At 42.1% G+C, this 20,762-nt stretch overlaps 1 protein-coding gene across 1 annotated transcript; it reads right to left on the bottom strand.

Annotated features, from left to right (window-relative positions):
- Window positions 1-56: 56 nt before the first annotated feature.
- LOC129841247 (uncharacterized) lies at window positions 57-20,299 on the bottom strand. Its single transcript, XM_055909431.1, has 6 exons — window positions 19,759-20,299; window positions 19,078-19,202; window positions 17,154-17,321; window positions 3,456-3,620; window positions 2,019-2,130; window positions 57-1,798 (listed from the first exon to the last, which is right to left on the bottom strand). The coding sequence occupies exons 1-6, from the start codon at window positions 20,039-20,041 to the stop codon at window positions 837-839; spliced, it is 1,815 nt and encodes a 604-aa protein (XP_055765406.1). The 5' UTR covers window positions 20,042-20,299; the 3' UTR covers window positions 57-836.
- Between the last annotated feature and the right edge of the window lie 463 nt (window positions 20,300-20,762).

Genomic DNA, 20,762 nt, shown 5'->3' with positions numbered 1-20,762 from the left:
ATTGACTACAGACTGCAAACAAATATTGTACAGAAAAACATAATGCTTTATATAACAAACTCTTTGCTGTACACACAGAAACATGACATGATATTATAAAATGTTAACCACAGTCAAGCCATCTCTAACACTGATTCAAGAACCTAAAAATATGGAGCCATTGGAGTTTATTTTTAAAAAAGTATATTTATATTATAAAAAATTACAAAATAACCAAGTCAGTCAGCAGAGTCAATTTAGTATTTCATTTAAACTAAATAGCAATCACAAGTAGAATAATTTCTCACTATGGTAACACTTGACCTTTTCTATAAATCTGGTACCATCGCTTTGATAAAATAAATTTTAGAATACTTTGGAAAAGGTTCAAGATTACATTACACACAGCTTCACTACTTCATGTCAAGTAAACATGAATTAAGGCACTATCATTTCCTCATTATAAAACACCAGCATCAAACAGGACAAGGTTGTCACTCTTCATCAGTGAAGCATTTTTACAGACACCATCACACCAACCATCACCATATCATCTACTCTGCCTCATCATACTCATTCTTTCCTTAGTTCACATCCTCCAGTTCCCTACTACATCCAAAACCAACAAAATGAACTACAAACAAACAAACGTTGGTGCGGCAGGTAGCCTAGTGGTTAGAGCGTTGGGGCAGTAACCGAAAGGTTGCTGGATCGAATCCCCGAGCTGACAAGGTAAAAATCTGTCGTGGCAGTTAATCCACTGTTCCCCAGAAAACTGTCATTATAAGTAAGAATTTGTTCTTAACTGACTTGCCTAGTTAAATAAAGATAAAAAAATAGAACTACATTACATGTCACTATACACAGGCCGTGTGCATTTTTTGCAGGTGTAACCTGAGGTAGCTCCTCTCCGAGTACCTCTTCTCACAGTGCGTACATGCAAACGGCCTCTCTCCCGTGTGGACCTTCAGGTGCCTCTTCAGCTGGTGCTGGTGGGAGAACCTCTTCTCACACTGGGGGCAGCTGAAGGGTTTCTCCCCTGTGTGGACTCTCTGATGGCTCTTCAGGTGGCCAGCCCGGGCAAAGCGCATTTGACACTGGGTACAGTTGAATGGTTTCTCCCCAGTGTGCATCCTCTGGTGGATCTCCACCTGTTTGGGAAAACTGAATGCTTTCCCACAGAATGAACATGGGAAGCGCTTCTCTTTGGCGCTGCCAGCTTTACAGATTCCATCTCCACTACTGTCATTTGTCAATGAGCTTGTGTAGCCATTTAGTGTTGAGGCATTGGCATTGTCTGAGGTCTGGTTTAACATTAGGAGAGTGTGAGGAGGACAAGCGCCAGGGAGTGTCTGTGTTGTCGCCGGGTCCATGTTCCAGTTTATAGATCCTATAGAAGGCAGGCTGAAGGCAGCACCTGTTAGGGGGTTAACCTGAGGCACCATCAGTCTCTCTGAATCACAACTATAGGAGCAGGATGGAGCATCGCTAGCCAAGTCTGTATCTGTTCTCTCAAGCTGCATACGGACACCTACCCAACCCTGCAGACCAAATCTACGTCTCGCCCTGGTCTCAGCCAGTATGTTGTCATGGAGACTAAATTCGGTTGTTTTGTGTTCGACTGTCAGTTTCTGGTTGTGGTTAACAGTGTTGTTCCCCAGACGAGAGTTGAAGACGCTGTCCAATCCACTGACCTCTATTATATCGCTTCTGGTCCTGGCCTGATCAGTGAAGTTGCCCCTTAGGCCTTTGGCTGGACCGGTCTGGGTCTGGGAATCCAAGATGGCCGCCCAATCTCTGTTTGCATCCAGCCAACCACCTGCAGGAAGAGGTTACAAAATATACTTTAAAAACATGTAGAGAAAACTCTACATATGGAGTTTTTTGTCAATTACCTAATAATTTTCATACATTATGTATGTTTTTGTATGTAAACATAAGTTGCATTTGATGAATTAAGGAAACATAATAGCCAAGTGCATCACTATTCCCATTAAAGATGTATTAATGTATGTAGACCATAATATTACTCCCGTTACCTTGCACCCCCAGCTTTAGTCCACTCAGGAGGTCAATGCTCTCTGGTTCATCCTCTATTGTCTCCTCTTTGACTAGCAGCAGATCAGGCTTCCCATCCTCCATGTCTACTGACTGTAAGAGATACAGAGTGAGATGATGTTGGATAAAGACATTTGATATGGGTTGGCGCCCCCCCCCTTGGGTTGTGCCGTGGCGGAGATCTTTGTTGGCTATACTCGGCCTTGTCTCAGGATGGTGAGTTGGTGGTTGAAGATATCCCTCTAGTGGTGTGGGGGCTGTGCTTTGGCAAAGTGGGTGGGGTTATATCCTTCCTGTTTGGCCCTGTCCGGGGGTATCATCGGATGGGGCCACAGTGTCTCCTGACCCCTCCTGTCTCAGCCTCCAGTATTTATGCTGCAGTAGTTTATGTGTCGGGGGGCTAGGGTCAGTTTGTTATATCTGGAGTTCTTCTCCTGTCTTTTCCGGTGTCCTGTGTGAATTTAAGTATGCTCTCTCGAATTCTCTCTTTCTTTCTCTCTCTCGGAGGACCTGAGCCCTAGGACCATGCCTCAGGACTACCTGGCATGATGACTCCTTGCTGTCCCCAGTCCACCTGGCCGTGCTGCTGCTCCAGTTTCAATTGTTCTGCCTGCAGCTATGGAACCCTGACCTGTTCACCGGACGTGCTACCTGTCCCAGACCTGCTGTTTTCAGCTCTCTAGAGACAGCAGGAGCGGTAGAGATACTCTCAATGATCGGCTATGAAAAGCCAACTGACATTTACTCCTGAGGTGCTGACCTGTTGCACCCTCGACAACTACTGTGATTATTATTATTTGACCATGCTGGTCATTTATGAACATTTGAACATCTTGGCCATGTTCTGTTATAATCTCCACCCGGCACAACCAGAAGAGGACTGGCCACCCCTCATAGCCTGGTTCCTCTCTAGGTTTCTTCCTAGGTTTTGGCCTTTCTAGGGAGTTTTTCCTAGCCACCGTGCTTCTACACCTGCATTGCTTGCTGTTTGGGGTTGTAGGCTGGGTTTCTGTACAGCACTTTGAGATATCAGCTGATGTAAGAAGGGCTATATAAATACATTTGATTTGATTTGACCACCCTGCTATGGACCATCTTCTGATTGGGCAATGAGGGATTGCTATGAGTCCTATGCAAACGTGTTAGTTGATATGATTACTTGACCTTCTTTAATGGTTTGATAATTCAAAGGCATGGTCCCACACTACCTAACAATATATCAAGACCTGTGCCCTTATACACAAAGAGTCTCAGAGTAGAAGTTCTGATCGAGGATCAGGTCCTCCACCTCATTACATAGTCATTCATTATGATCTAAAAGGCCGAACTGATCCTAATTCAGCACTCCAACTCTGAGAGGCTTAGTGGAATACGGCCCGACCTAATACCATTCAGACAGTAGTTTACAGTGGGCTCACCTCAGTGAGACTGTGTGTGGTCCTGTGCTGCTCAGCTGGTTCCTCTGTGGGTTCAGGAGGAGGTGTAGTCTGGTTGTCCTCCATGACCATTGTCCCCTCAGGGTTCCCCAGACCCTCCCCACACACCTCCTCCTTCACCAGCAGCACCTCTGGACCCTTCTCCTCCTGGAAGAAACAGATGATACAGATTACACAGACATACATTCCCTCAGGTACATACACACACAGATAATAAACCCACTTTCAACATGGAGTGTTTACCCATCCCCACTACGTTTGAGTCCTATACTGTAGTTACAGAATGACTTCATTGTTGTTAAACCCATCAGTGTGGATATAAATATGATGTTGTGGGTAAATATGAGTCAGCTGTGAAGTCAGCTAGAAAATCAAGTCAACATCATACAAACCCGACTAAACTATTTTGACGTGTTCGTTAGTGTGTGTACACTATACAGTGCATTTGGAAAGTATCCAGACCCCTTTACTTTTTCCACATTTTGTTACGTTACAGATTTATTCTAAAATGGATTAAATCGTTTTTTTCCTCAATCTACACACACTATCCCATAATGACAAAGGAAAAACAGGTTTAGACATTTTTGCAAATATATTTAAAAAAAAAATTTACATAACTTTTCAGACCCTTCAATCAGTACTTTGCTGAAGTACCTTTGGCAGCAATTACAGCCTCGCGTCTTCTTGGGTATGACGCTACAAGCTTGGCACACCTGTATTTGGGGAGTTTCTCCTATTCTTCTCGGCAGACCAGGTCGCTGCACAGTTATTTTCAGGTCTTTTCAGAGATGTTCGATCGGGTTCAAGTCTAGGCTCTGGCCGGGCCACTCAAGGACATTCAGAGACTTGTCCCGAAACCACTCCTGCGGTGTCTTGGCTGTGTGCTTAGGGTCGTTGTCTGGTTGGAAGGTGAACCTTCGCCCCAGTCTGATGTCCTGATCAGGTTTTCATCAAGGATCTCTCTATGCTCCGTTCATCTTTGCCTCGATTCTAAATAGTCTCCCAGTCCCGGCTGCTGAAAAACATCCCCACCTCATGATGCTGCCACCAACATGCTTCATTGTAGGGATGGTGCCAGGTTTCCGCCAGATGTGACTCTTGGCACTCAGGCCAAAGAGTTCAGTCTTGGTGTCATCAGACCAGAGAATCTTGTTTCTCATGGTCTGAGAGTCCTTTAGGTGCCTTTTGGCAAACTCCAAACGCGCTGTCATGTAACTTTTACTGAGGAGTGGCTTCCGTCTGGCCACTACCATAAAGGCCTGATTGGTGGAGTGTTGCAGTGATGTTTGTCCTTCTGGAAGGTTCTCCCATCTCCACAGAGGAACTCTGGGGCTCTGTCAGAGTGACCATCGGGTTCTTGGGCATCTCGGATTCTTCTCCCCCGATTCCTCAGTTTGGCCGGGCGGCCAGCTCTAGGATGAGTCTTGTTGGTTCCAAACTTCTTCCATGCTCAAAACCTACACCCCAACCCTTACACTCTGTTCTGCGAACTCTGGTCTCTTAGCCATCCCACTCCTACAGGTAGGTTAGCTCAAGCTCAGCCAAGTCATAGCTCTTCTTTGTCCTGGCACCACAATGGTGGAACAGCAGAGTCCCTGCCCATCTTCCGAAAACGTTAAACCCTACCTCTTAAATTAATCCCACCCCCCACCTAAAAATAAATAAGCAATTTAAAAATGATTTATACCAAGGTTATTATAGTTGTTTTTATTTATTATTATAAAAAAATTACCCCCTTTTCTCCCTAATTTCGTGGTATCCAATTGGTAGTTACAGTCTTGTCCCATCGCTGCAACTCTCGTACAGACTCAGGAGAGGCGAAGGTCGAGAGCCGGGCGTCCTCCGAAACACAACCCAACCAAGCCGCACTGCTTCTTGACACAATGCCCACTTAACCCGGAAGTCAGTCGCACCAACGTGTCGGAGGAAACACGGTACACCTGGTGACCGTGTCAGCGTGCATTGCGCCCGGCCCACCACAGGAGTCGCTAGTGCGCGATTGGACAAGAACATCCCTGTCGGCCAAACCCTCCCCTAACCCGGATGACGCTGAGCCAATTGTGCGCCGCCCGATGAGTCTCCCAGTTGCGGCCGGCTGCGACAGAGCCTGGACTCGAACGAGGATCTCTAGTGGCATAGCTAGCACTGCACCACTCGAGAGGCCCATAGTTGTGTCATTTTTAATTTTTTTGTTTGAAATGTAGTTTAGTTTTGGTTAGTTTTCAGATCTGATTTACTGGTTTTTATTATCTTTAAGTTTTATAAAAAATATATTTTGTTTATATTATTTAGTGTCAGTTTTAGGGACAGAAAGTAACCTGCGCTTGGGAGGCTAACAGCCATTTATGTGTTGTATAGTTTTTGATGTCACTTCTTGCCACTGTGTGGCAGTAATACATAAAGGTGATTGGTCAGGTCATAGGTTATTTATTTTATTTTTTATTTCACCTTTATTTAACCAGGTAGGCTAGTTGAGAACAAGTTCTCATTTGCAACTGCGACCTGGCCAAGATAAAGCATAGCAGTGTGAACAGACAACAACACAGAGTTACACATGGAGTAAACAATAAACAAGTCAATAACATGGTAGAAAAAAGAGAATCTATATACAATGTGTGCAAAAGGCATGAGGTAGGCAATAAATCGAGTAATTACAATTTAGCAGATTAACACTGGAGTGATAAATCATCAGATGATCATGTGCAAGAAGAGATACTGGTGTGCAAAAGAGCAGAAAAGTAAATAAATAAAAGCAGTATGGGGGTGAGGTAGGTAAATTGGGTGGGTAGTTTACAGATGGACTATGTACAGCTGCAGCGATCGGTTAGCTGCTCGCATAGCAGATTTTTAAAGTTGTTGAGGGAGATAAAAGTCTCCAACTTCAGAGATTTTTGCAATTCGTTCCAGTCGCAGGCAGCAGAGAACTGGAAGGAAAGGCGTCCAAATGAGGTTTTGGCTTTAGGGATGATCAGTGATATACACCTGCTGGAGCGCGTGCTACGGGTGGGTGTAGCCATCGTGACCAGTGAACTGAGATAAGGCGGCACTTTACCTAGCATAGCCTTGTAGATGACCTGGAGCCAGTGGGTCTGACGACGAACATGTAGCGAGGGCCAGCCGACTAGGGCATACAGGTCGCAGTGGTGGGTCGTATAAGGTGCTTTAGTAACAAAACGGATGGCACTGTGATAGACTGCATCCAGTTTGCTGAGTAGAGTATTGGAAGCTATTTTGTAGATGACATCGCCGAAGTCGAGGATCGGTAGGATAGTCAGTTTTACTAGGGTAAGTTTGGCGGCGTGAGTGAAGGAGGCTTTGTTGCGGAATAGAAAGCCGACTCTAGATTTGATTTTGGATTGGAGATGTTTGATATGAGTCTGGAAGGAGAGTTTGCAGTCTAGCCAGACACCTAGGTACTTATAGATGTCCACATATTCTAGGTCGGTTAGGTTTAAAGGGATAGTTAACCCAAATTACACATTGGTATCCTTAACCTGTAAGCAGTCTATGGTCAAGGTATGACGCAATCCAAGCAAAAAAAAATTGGTACCATGACTTGAATGGGATTTTTTTGCCACAAATGCTAAAACGTTAGCATTTGGAAACAGTGCCAGTGAAACTAAACCAAAGCATGGACTGATGTCAAACCTTGTCCATAGACTGCTTACAGGGTAAGGAAACCAATATGTAATTTGGTGAACTGTCCCTTTAAAGCACGTGTCAAACTCATTCCATGGAGGACAGCGTGTCTGCGGGTTTTCGCTTCTCCCTTGTACTTGATTGATGAAATAAGGTCCCTAATTAGTAAGGAACTCCCATCACCCCTGCTTTAAAGGCAGACTCAGCGAGATGTGATGTAGATGCACCAAGTAAACAGTAGTAGTGGGTAAATTCCTGCAACAACCAGAAGCATTGAAGCGTGACGCTAAACTTCTCAGCTGTTTTGATCCCAGAGCTACCACGTTATAGCAGTGTGAAGCACACACGTGCAAAGCCGCAGATACTCTGTGTGACAACTAAGTCTTGCATCGTGCTCATCTCAATGGGCACGTTTCTCTGCTTATACGTTGCTGATACCTGTAAGATCTTACAACACCTGGATATGTATTTTACGTATCAGCTAACCACATCATGGTCACGTCCCCCTGCTCAGATGTTGCAAGCATCATAATGTATCTTTAAAAATTAGGGAAGACAGTGGGATCCGAAATTGACACCCTTGATAAAGATGAGCAAAAATTACTGAATAAAATACATAATTCAAATACTGAGCTATATTGTATGCCATTTTATTTTTTAAACGTATTATATTTTAAACTAATACAATTGCTCAGAGAAAAAAAATCACAAAAAGATAGGGGTCAAAATGATTGACACTCCTGTTTTCAATACCTCACCTTTCGAAGATTATAGCACTAAGCCGTTTTCTAAAATGTTTTCTAAAATTGTAGAATACATTGGGAGGATGGATCTTAGACCATTGCTCCATACAGAATCTTTCGAGATCATTGGTATCCTTTGTTTGCGCTTATGGACTGCTCTCTTCAATTCAAACCACAGGTTTTCAATGGGATTCGATTCAATTTACCATTTCTTTGTGGATTTTGATGTGTGATTGTGGTTATCGTCTTGCTGGAAGATCCACTTGAGGCCAAGTATCAGCTTCCTTGCAGAGGCAACCAGGTTTTGGGCTAAAATGTCCTGGTACTGGGTAAAGTTCATGATGCCTTTGACCTTAACCAGGGCCCCAGGACCAGTGGAAGCAAAACAGCACCATAACAAAAATCCACCACCATATATTACAGTGGGTATGGTGTTCTTATCTGCTTATAAATTCTCATTTCAACACCAAACCCACCACTGGTGTGCAAGGCCAAAGAGCTCAGTTCTTAATCGATGAAGACTTCTCCGAAAGGTACGCCTCAAAAGAAAAGACCCGCTTTCTTTGAACAGCAAAAGAGAGGCAACATCACATACCTGAAGTACGACCAGCTGGTGTTTCACCCCCTCTGCCCAGTAGGCCTACTGCAGGCAATTTGGCTGTAGCCCACTGATCTATTCCTTTAATTCATTTGACTTTTTTTATCTTAAAAAATATATATTTCTCCCCAACTCACCATGGACATTTCCAACATAATTTTATGGTGGTTTGGGGAAGGCTTAAAACAAAATAATTTAAAATGATGCACCTATGTATCAGGACCATCCTCCTCAGTGAATTTAATAAAAATAGTTAAACATTTAAAACGTTGTTCTTTTTAGATAAAACGATACAAAATATATTCACAATACCAAATAATTGATTAAAACACACTGTTTTGCAATGAAGGTCTACAGTAGCCTCAACATTACTCTAAGGTAGCCGAAGGACAGCTAGTTTCCGTCTTCCTCTGGGTACATTGATTTCAATACAAAACCTAGGAGGCTCATGGTTCTCACCCCGTTCCATAGACTTACACAGTAAAATTATGACAACTTCCGGAGTACATCCTCCAACCTATCAGAGCTCTTGCAGCATGAACTGACATGTTTTATACCCAATCAAAGGATTAGAGAATGTACTGAAAGCATAAGCTACAGCTAGCTAGCGCTGCAGTGCATAAAATGTGGTGAGTAGTTGACTCAAAGACAATAGTTAAAGTTTTGAACAAATTAATTTCTTCAAAAATGGAGGAGCGAGAGAGAGAGCAAAACGTCATCACTGTTTTCATATCTAGCAAATGCAGCTAGCTAGTTTAGCCTACTTAAACACCCGGCTCAAACAGCGGGATGCTATGTTAGCTAGCTATGACTATCCAACACTGGAACTCTTCCAAGTCAAGGTAAGCTTTTGGTTTTATTAATTTATTGCAACCGGGGGGCCCCAGTGACTGTACTGCATGATTGTAGCGGGTTAACTAATGCATTAGTTCTATTAGCTATGTTGACTATGACGTTACTTTAGCTAATATGGTGACAACAATGTAGGCTGTGTGTAGCAGTTATGATATGAATGTTTTGCTTGGAAATGCTTTTTCGCCTGGTAACAGACAGCAATGCACAATGTGTTGTGCATTGAAGTCCACAAGCAAAGGGAAAAGGTGAGAGGAGGAGAGCGCATACATGCGAGAAGGAATACAACAAGCTGTTTGTATGTAGCTATGAAAGTGAATTGTTTGTGTGTGATCAAGGGTGTATTCATTCCGCCAATTCTGTTGAAAAACATTTCTTAAACAGAAGCAAACGGAATGAAATGGGGATAAACATACCTGGCTTTGTCCAATAGAAACTCTTGTTTGGAACTGTTGGACTAATGATTACACCTTAGGCCAGCTAGATGTGTGCAAGGCGGTATTGAATGTGTGATGGAAATGTTTACGTTTGTGTTTTTGTAAAAACCTATTTCTGTATTCATGCAAGTGACTGATTGAACGAATCCTCATTATCACGATCTGCAATTTGGCAGCCCAGAACCTTGTTTAGAGAAAGGGATATCTCCATTTCAAGGTCACAGCTTAGAGAGAAGTATTTTGAGGTATTGGTCTGTCACATGCAAACGTTATTGATTAATTAAATATGAATGATGAATAAGCTAAATCATGCAAATATAACTTGTCTGTATATAAGAACTAACGGGACTGCCCCAGTAGATTGACATGTGTACTTGGTGCATTGAGTTGGTTGGAACCTCTCCAGCACGCTGATAATAAACAATGATTAATTTAAGATTGACTTTGAGTCTCCCTGTGTAAGAATTTCCACAAATTTTCAATTTGGCATCATGAACTGGATGATTGATTCTGCCTGCGGAGCTTTCCAGTTGGGGGTCTGTGAGGAAAACCAGTTGCGCATTTTGAGGGAAATTCCCTTCTGACCAAAAGATGACGAGACGCGCCCAGACCAGACCCTTATTGTTAACTGCCCAGGAGGAAACATCATCCGCAAACAATTGAGGAACGGCAAATTATTTCAGTAAGTCAATTTGAAATGATTAAAAAAATGCATTATAAAACCAATACAATTAAGGTGAATAATGCATAAAAAGGTACCCATAGTCTTATAGAGAGAAGGCTATTCACTAGTCTTATAGAAGACTAGAGCGAGGGCGTAACAGTACCACGGAAAGCCCCGCTGACAGCTGTCTGTAGGCATTTATTGAAGAAGTGTCTATGTGGTCTGCAGCCACTAACAATGACACGTGGTGTTATTAAATATACAGTGCCTTCGGAAAGTATTCAGATCCCTTGACTTTTTCCACATTTTGTTACGTTACAGCCTTTCTAAAATTGATTAAATAAAGAAAATCCTCAGCAATCTACACACAAGACCCCATATTGACAAAGCGTAAACAGGCATTAAGATTTTTGGGGGAAATGTATTAAAAATAAACAGATACCTAATTTACATAAGTATTCAGACCCTTTGCTATGAGACTCAAAATTGAGCACGGGTGCATCCTGTTTCCATTGATCATCCTTGAGATGTTTCTACAACTTGATTGGAGTCCACCTGTGGTAAGTTAAATTGATTGGACATGATTTGGAAAGGCACACACCTGTCTATATAAGGTCCCACAGTTGACAGTGCATGTCAGAGCAAAACATAAGCCATGGGGTTGAAGGAATTTTCCGTTGAGCTCTGAGACAGGATTGTGTCGGCACAGATCTGGGGAAGGGTACCAAACAACTTCTGCAGCATTGAAGATTCTTAAATGGAAGAAGTTTGTTACCACCAAGACTCTTCCTAGAGCTGGTCGCCCGACCAAACTGAGCAATAACGGGAGAAGGACCTTGGTCAGGGGGGGTGACCAAGAACCCGATGGTCACTGACAGAGCTCTAAAATTCCTCTGTGGAGATGGGAGAACCTTCCAGAAGTACAACCATCTCTGCAGCACTCCACCAATCAGGCCTTTATGGTAGAGTGGCCTGACGGAAGCCACTCCTCAGTAAAAGGCACATGACAGCCCGCTCGGAGTTTGCCAAAAGGCACCTAAGGACTTTGACCATGAGAAACAAGATTCTCTGGTCTGATGAAACCAAGATTGAATTCTTTGGCCTGAATGCCAAGCGTCACGTCTGGAGGAAACCTGGCACAATCCATACAGTGACGCATGGTGGTGGCAGCATCATGCGGTGGGGATGTTTTTCAGTGACAGGGACTGAGAGCCTATTCAGGATTGAGGCAAAGATGAACAGAGCAGTACAGAGAGATCCTTGATGAAAACCTGCTCCAGAGCACTCAGGACCTCAGACTGGAGCAAAGGTTCACCTTCCAATAGGACAACGACCCTAAGCACAAAGCCAATACAATGCAGGAGTGGTTTTGGGACAAGGGTCTGAATAGTTATGTAAATGTGATATTTCAGTTTTGTATTTTTAATAAATTAGCAAAAATGTCTAAAAACCTGTTTTTGATTTGTCATTATGGGGTATTGTGTGTAGATTGATCAGGGGGAAACTATTTAATCAATTTTAGAACAAGGCTGTAACCTAACAAAATGTGGAAAAGTCAAGGGGTCTGAATACTTTCAGAAGGCAGAGTAGGAGATACATATTGTGCATAGGAAGTAATGACAAGAGAACCATTGAAGATGCACATGGGGTAATAATGTAGGGACTCAATCTAGGGATTCCATCCACCACCGCCCATCATAGTCTGGGACTACTAGTGTATAGGAAGTAGCGGCAAGAGAACCATTGAAGATACATAGGATGTAACGATAGAAAGGTCTACGTGGTCTGAGAACCACTGATAATAGCACAAAGTGTTATTGTAGGGATTTATAATTGTTGAAGATGCACATGGAGTGTTGTGGATGTGAATACCTAAGTATAGTTATATAAGGAAAATAATGAATACCCCAACCAGTTCTGTGTGAGCTGAGTTTTCAGATCTATAACATTATATTGGGATTCTGTATGTAGATATGAAAGAAAATAGTATTATTCCTGAATATGCTGTTAAATAGAAGACTAGAGTGAATATTTAAACCCCTGTATGAATGTACACCAGTCTACACTGGTGTAGAGGAGGAATTTGTGATGTAACAAATGTATAATGGGTTACTAGAGATCTGATGAAGTAAACAACAGAACAAATATATATACAACCTGCTCACCCACAATTAGACGTAAGTGGTGTAGTACGTAAGTGGTGTAAAAAGTATTGAGAAATGTTCAGAGTGGTCCCTTGATGGATCATTTGAGAAAGATATGGTATAGGATTTGACTTACTCCTAACCAATACAATTATAAACACTTAAAAGATTTCTTCCAACCTGGTAATACTTTTTGAAATAAACCCCATACCCTGTTAAATAGAACCAATGATGTTCTGTATTCACCTAACCAACCGTTTAAAATGCTAGGTAGAGACGTATTATGGACAGAGCATTCGATATACAGGGGACCGAAATATATACATATTGATCCCTCCAAAGCATTACATATGAATCTTAAAATAGACATTTAATAAGTGTGAAGGAAAAAAGTGAATGGTAATTGGCTTTCAGATAGCACTCTAATAATGCAATATCTTAGTAATTTGAAGAAGTAAATGTTTCAATACAAGGTCACATTACAAACAGAGGGATTGAGCTAGCCGCCAGTACTCACTGAGGAAATAAACAGGCTGTAAGGGACAAAGTGGGGTAATTTGGAACAGAGGCATGAATAATTGAAATTACATGTTTTTGACAATTTCCAATTATTATTCTATAGTGTGGGTAGCACAAGGATTTAAGTAATTGCTAGAGCATTGTAACCTGCAGTAGGGCAGAGGTCTAAGCAGCGTGCTCCGGCTCCGAGCCTCATGAATTTGCGCCCAGTGCAGGGTGATCTAGTGGCAAGCCTGAGCCTACATTAGGGCCACAAGTGAATTGCATTTATTTCAATGTTTTCCAGAAGTAAAACAAATAGTCTGATAATTTACTATTCAGAGAAAAGTGTCTCAGCTCAACAAAATCATCTTTGGATAGGCTCAAACATCTTGACAGCTTTACAAAATAAAATATTAAGGCCACACAATATAGGCTTTCAATCCATACCAAAGACAATAACTAAATTGACAAATTATACACAGCCTAACTATAAAAGTAGGCGAGCATCCACACTGGAGGAAAATATATCGTTCTACAGTAGGCCTACATCTGTCAATCAACTGATGGCCCAAATCAGCTCAGCCAGGGACACAAACAATAGCCTATAATTTGTTTTCACACCTTTCATAATGTGACAATGGATAGGCTAAAAGCCAATTTATGCTTGATCCAAAAATGTGGTCGGAGGCTCCGTATGGAAGGTGTGAAGCAATTGTGGCGCCTACGGAAGCATGCAGAGGCCAAATTTAGCTCCGTACCACTGTATAAACTGTATAAACACAAACTCACTTCCTTGACAAGTTCCTTCACAACAGCTCTGCGAAGCACAAGATGTATGAATTTCCTGATTTCTGCCGAAGCAGTATCACCGTAAATGCTACACGGCCAAAGCAGATGTCGGATTGACCATGCAGCGCCTTTTACGGGTAGCATACAGAATGTAGCTTATTGGAATATAACCAAATGGCATATTGAAACCAGTGCCTGCCCTCGGTCAAAGAGTCTAAAACGGTCTAAGACGTTGGTTGCTCCTGTGGGAGATCAGGTTACACTTGCAACTTTCTAGATATGTTCGCCCTCAAATTGGTCTTGTCATCGGAAAGACGTAGCTCTTTTTGAACAGACTAAGGGCGATTGACAAGCATTCCGTACAACAGAAAAAAAAGGATTTCCTTGTTTACCACGGCAAATCTACTGTGGCAATTTACCCGACACTTTGTATGAATGGAAACTAATGTTGGTGTAGCGTAAGCTATTGTTATTATTTTGTTTCCTTTTTATGTTATCCAAACGTGTCTGGTATGGTAATTTCTTATCAAGATCGGGGGTAAAATATCCCTGGACTGTCCATATTTGAAATGTGTAACTTAATCAAGTCAATCAGGGGGATTGAGTTATTTGTGCCAGAAATGCGTTGGCCGGAATCGAACCCCCGCCGAAACAGTATTGAAGGCAGCAGTCCTAACTGCAAGACCACCCCAGACCACGATTTAATTATATTTTGACAGTTCATTCGTAACCTTAAGATACACTTGTATGTAGTAGCCTAGTGAAGACCAATATCCATCTTGCGTTATTAAGCTATGTAAAACGACAATTGTTGATGTATATGGCTTCTGCATTTCAGATACATTTTTGTACATTTGAATTTTGCAGTAATAGGGCCTAGTGTTTGAGAGTGAGAATATGATTTTTTATAGCAAGCACTGATCCCAATGGCTTGACTGCCCCTGCATGGAGAGAAAGAGAACTGATCATTTTCAGGGATTCACCAGGCTCATTTGAATTTCCTGATGCAGCAGGAAAATTCTCTGCGACAGAAGAGTGATCAAGTTAAGATCAATAACTTTCTTGATCCTATATCTTGCCATCATTGTACTTAAGAATCACTGCTACAAGTAGCAATCTGACAATATATTTACTAATTTCTTTTAAATCGGGGGTATCTGGTCTCTTGTACAGATATATCTGATAATTTCCTGTTATTTTATCTCGTTTGTACCAGCTCTCAAAGCAATCAGGTCAATAGAATTTATTTCAGTAATTTTGATCACAAACAAATTGCTACATTTACAGAAAAACGTTTTGATATCTACTGGTCAGATGTTGTAAATGAAACTGCTGCTCAAAAGCCCAATAACATTTTCCATGGCATTTCCGTTCAATGATTAGTATCGCAAAACTTTATTTGTAATTAAATGATGTTGACAACTGGTTTAAATCATGCATTTTATTGCCCAAAAAATGTATAATACATTTCCTTTAAAACTACCAAATTCCTAGGTGTTCTCATTGACAAAAAAAAATAACTGGGCAAATCCCATTTAATTTGTCTACAATAAAATGGCGAGAAGTATTGGTGTCATCAGACGAATTCAACATCTCATCCCAAGTAAAATAATATTAAATCTGTAATACACCTTAATGCATCCTTATGTTGCAATATAGTCTAGGCCCCTCAAACTCAACTCTGGAAGTCGAAGCCAGTTCTGCCGCATTTTTCTCTCCATTGTTCCCCTCTACTCATGGACTGATTTAGACCTGGGACAACAGGTGGGTACAATTAATTATCAGGTAGAACAGAAAACCAGCAGGTTCTGGACCTCGTAGGGTAAGAGTTGAATAGCTCTGGTCTAGGCCAATACGTACAAAAGTAACCTTAACATATTCATTCTCCAAAAATGTTTTGTGATGCTGGCAACTCATTCAGACAGTCGTGCCAGTTCCTCTCCACTTTTCCATCGCCTTTTAGTTCTTAATATTTATGACATCAACCAATCTGTTAGAATCTGTTTGCATTTCAATTCTGTTTCTTTTCATTTTTTTTAACAGTCTTCCGGAACACCTCAAGCACTTATTTTACATTTTTAGGCTTATATATGCCTTATATATCATACAATATCATATCTGGATGCAATATTCTACCCACAAATATTCAACATTGAAATCTGTTACTCTCGTTATTCTAAATGCATCAGTGGATCTTTTCTGCTGATAACACTGAAAATGAATCTGTGTCTTCAATGCTGGGTTTGATCTAAACGTCAGACACTATAGAGTGGAATGGGTACTTCCTATGTTACATAGTGGAATGGTTTTTCTGCTGGTGTATCCTGAGGTTGCTCCTCTCTGAGAACCTCTTCCTGCAGTGCGTACATGCAAATGGCCTCTCTCCCGTGTGGACCTTCAGGTGCATCTTCAGCTGGTCCTGGCGGGAGAACCTCTTTTCACAATGGGGGCAGCTGTAGGGTTTCTCCCCTGTGTGGACCCTCTGGTGCCTCTTTAGGTGACAAGCCTGGGAAAAGCACATATGACACTGGGTACAGCTGTAGGGTTTCTCCCCTGTGTGGACCCTCTGGTGGATCTCCACTTTCTGTGGGCAGCTGAAGCCTTTGTTACAGAACATGCAGAGGAACCGTTTCTCTTTACTATTGCCGGATGTTGCTCCCCCTCCACGAGCCATGGCCCTTTGGTCATTTGAGTTCAACACTTGATCGAAAACGACGCAGCCATGTGAATCGGAAGGTGCCATCGATGTGGACACTGGGACACGATCCCTGAATGCGTGTAATGGCGAGTGGGTGACAACATTTATATTTGTGTCCAAGCTTTCTCTGTAATCTAAGAAATCTCTACCCTGTGAGTGTCTGTCTCCTAAGTGACTATCTGCATTCCATGTGGGAGGAGCGTCGCCCTCCACTTTCACCTCGTCTACCACTATAACCTCCCGTTTCTTATCTAGGCACCCTTCAGAGTATACACTACTACTGTACTGGTTCCAGTCCTCTCTAAACAGATGAGTCTGTGTCTCTAAACCCAAGGATATGTTGCCAGGGTCCATCTCTGTAGCATAAGAACAAGGCAGGTCATCAACACCAGTGTCTAACGCGTCACCATCTCCACAGGAATGAACCGTCCTCTGGCTCTGGTGAAATACCGGTAAGTACTCTGAGCTGGAAGCAGGAGGACAGCCCAGTGGCCCCAGCTCCAGTCTCTCTGAGTCTGATCTGTGATCAGATCCTGTGGGTAAGAGCCTGTGTGTTACAGTTAAAGTCTCTGTATCTGTCTCTGACTTGAGGACGGTGTTCGGCGTTCCACTGACCTCCGTGATGCTGTGTTGGGTCCTGGGCTGAGGCGAGGCGGCGGGGTTCTCCCTGGATACAGGGGGTGCTCCAGTCAATCCAGTCTGGATGTCTCTGCTGAGTCTTGTGTCCTCTCCTTCAGTTCTCTCCTGCTTGACCCCAGGACCTGCAACCCCTGTATCTGCAGACTGACAGAAGAAGAGAGGAGGTTATTACTGGTACATGAGTGGAATTGGATAACAATGTCGTAGGAAAGTCTCACAAGCTCCCCTATGGCAGAGAAATAAGGATGTACAGTACCAGTCAAAAGTTGACACACCTACTCATTCAAAGGTTTTTCTTTATTTTTACTATTTTATACATTGTAGAATAATAGTGAAGACATCAAAACGCATATGGAATCATGTAGTAACCAAAAAAGTGTTAAACAAATCAAAATATATTTCATATTTGAGATTCTTCAGTAGCCACCCTTTGCCTTGAAAGCTTCGCACACTCTTGGCATTCTCTCAACCAGCTTCATGAGGTAGTCACCTGGAATACATTTAAATTAACAGATGTGCCTTGTTAAAAGTTAATTTGTGGAATTTCTTTCCTTCTTAATGTGTTTGAGTCAATCAGTTGTGTTTTGGTAAGGTAGGGGTAGTATACGGAAGATAGACCTATTTGGTAAATGACCAAGTCCATATTATGGCAAGAACAGCTCAAATAAGCAAAGAGAAACGACAGTCCATCATTACTTTAAGACATGAAGGTCAGTCAATACGGAACATTTCAATAACAAAGTTTCTTCAAGTGCAGTCGCAAAAACCATCAAGTGCTATGAGGAAACTGGCTCTCATGAGGACCGCCACAGGATAGGAAGACCGCGTATTTCTGCTGCAGAGGATAAGTTAATTAGAGTTACCAGCATCAGAAATTGCAGCCCAAATAAATGCTTCACAGAGTTCAAGTAACAGACACATCTCAACATCAACTGTTCAGAGGAGACTGTGTGAATCAGGCCTTCATGGTCGAATTGCTGCAAAGAAACCACTACTAAAGGACGCCAATAAGAAGAAGAGACTTGCTTGGGCCAAGAAACATGAGCAATGGACATTAGACTGGTGGAAATCTGTCCTTTGGTATGATGAGTTCAAATGTGAGATTTTTGGTACCAACCGCCGTATCTTTGTGAGACACAGAGTAGGTGAACGGATGATCTCCGCATGTGTGGTTCCTGTGAAACATGGAGGAGGTGTGATGGTTTGGGGGTACTTTGCTGGTGACACTGTCTGTGATTTATTTAGAATTCAAGGCACACTTAACCAGCATGGCTACCACAGCATTCTGCAGCGATACGCCATCCCACCTGGTTTTTGCTTAGTGGGATTATCATTTGTTTTTCAACAGGACAATGACCCAACACACCTCCAGGCTGTTGAATGGCTATTTGAACAAGAAGGAGGGTGATGGAGTGCTGCCTCAGATGACCTGGCCTCCACAATCACACAACCTCAACCCAATTGAGAGGGTGTGGGATGAGTTGGACTGCAGAGTGAAGGAAAAGCATCCAACAAGTGCTCAGCATATGTGGGAACTCCTTCAAGAAAAGCATTCCAGGTGAAGCTGGTTGAGAGAATGCCAAGCGTGTGCAAATCTGTCATCAAGGCAAAGGGTGGCTACTTTGAAGAATCTCAAATATAAAATATATTTTGATTTGTTTAACACTTTTTTGGTTACCACATGAGTACATATGTGTTATTTAATAGTTTGATGTGTTCACTATTATTCTACAATGTATAAAATAGTAAAAATAAAGAAAAACCCTTGAATGAGTAGGTGTGTCCAAACTTTTGACTGGTGCTGTACATGTAAACAAGTAAATAGCTGAGGGGAGCCTTTCTGAAATGAATTGGCCACATTTGATGTACTGTAATTTTGATGTAACACAATTACACTAACCTCTATCACGATAACGTGCTGGGTTGAGGTTCCACTCCCCTCTTCAACATTGATTGGTTGGTCATCTCTCCATGTATTGTGTCCTGCTGGCTTCACAGAGCTCCTGTAGCCTCCAGTGAGATTTCCTTCAATGGAGATTTAATTGGGGCGGGAAAAAGGTGGTTAGCTTAGCTACTGTCAATGCTCAATTGTATATTGTACCCAATTGACAATGTCTAGAATTGTGAAGGATGTAAGGTAACACCTTATAACTTATTGATATACTATTTATAGATCAATTGATTGTTTCATGCATCATATTGTTTTCATTGAGTAAATAATAGGAAATGCAGTAAATCAAGAATCTGGTTTGAATATGATGTCTTTGCACAAGATAAGTAATCAGAGAAATTATTGCATACTATTCAAAAACTGACCATGACGGAATTCTGGGTAACACATCTTAACACATGTGCAGAGGGGAACGGGGCGAAAGGCACTAGCTATATATGAACGGTGACAGGCTGCACAGCCTCGGCCTTCCGGGAAATATTGTCTTTGTGCAAGATATCTAAGTAAGCAATCAGGGGAATTATTGCATTCTCTCCAAAAACTGACCAAGACACAATTCTGGGTAATATACATCTGAACACATGCGCAGACGGGAACAGGGCGACGGCCCCAGCCTTGTGCAAAATGTACCTCTGGCCATTCCTCTGTATCGGTCGAGGATCTTGACACTACTGGGACGACTGGCGAGGACGCGGTCTCGCATTGTCCTCTCTGTGCGCTCCCGTGTCACCTTCTGTTCCAATAGCTGTAGTTTCCTCCGTAATGTCCTGTTTTCTTTCTGGCTTTGAGTTATTTCCAAACGAAACACTGCATAGTCGTCGTCTACGAGTTTACAGATGTCTGCCACGGCTGTATTCGCTAGCACCTCCACAATGGAGGCTATTTGAGAGTGAAAACCCATACAGTTAGCCATTGTTAGCAGCTAGCTAGCGTTACCTAGATACAATCTATCAACCAAATCCTGTCTGCAATGCGAATTAAACACTACCTTGGGTAAGTATGTGATGCTGGGTAATTAAATGAGTCATATTTTGAGTACCAAGGTGTTCATAAACGTCTACATAACAACAATAAAAACGCTAATGTGGAAATTGTTCTTGATCACTGTTCACTTCCGTTTTCTTCTTCGTGTGATTTTCCGTCAGACTAACCACTTTCGTCACAATTTCTAATACCAGAGGAAGAGACATGCCCAACTCGGCAGAAAATCTGTCACCCCCCAGTAGGAGGCGTTTTTTTCGTCGTTTCGCCAACCAAACAAGGAGTTTTGTTAGGTCAAGGAGAGTGTCGAATTTGGTCAACAAATTGTTTTATGGTTATGTGGGTTTATTTGATCGAATAATAGTTTCGTAATGCTTAAGTTGTTACGAGTGTACTGATTGATATAAGATGTCCCGGCAACTCTGAGGAAAACCCACTGTATATCAAATCAAATGTTATTGGTCACATACACATGGTTAGCGGATGTTATTGCGGGAGTCGCGAAATGCTGGTGCTTCTAGTTCCCGACAGTGCAGAAATATCTAACAAGTAATATCTAACAATTCAACAACAAATTCCTAATATACACAAATCTAAGTAAAGGAAATGTACTTTTTATTTTATTTTACCTTTATTTAACTAGGCAAGTCAGT

This window comes from Salvelinus fontinalis, chromosome 42 (genome assembly GCF_029448725.1).
Source record: "Salvelinus fontinalis isolate EN_2023a chromosome 42, ASM2944872v1, whole genome shotgun sequence".
Classification (NCBI taxonomy): Eukaryota; Metazoa; Chordata; class Actinopteri; order Salmoniformes; family Salmonidae; genus Salvelinus; species Salvelinus fontinalis.
The sequence above is the reverse complement of the archived record's forward strand: the minus strand, read 5'-3'. Positions and strand labels throughout refer to the sequence as shown.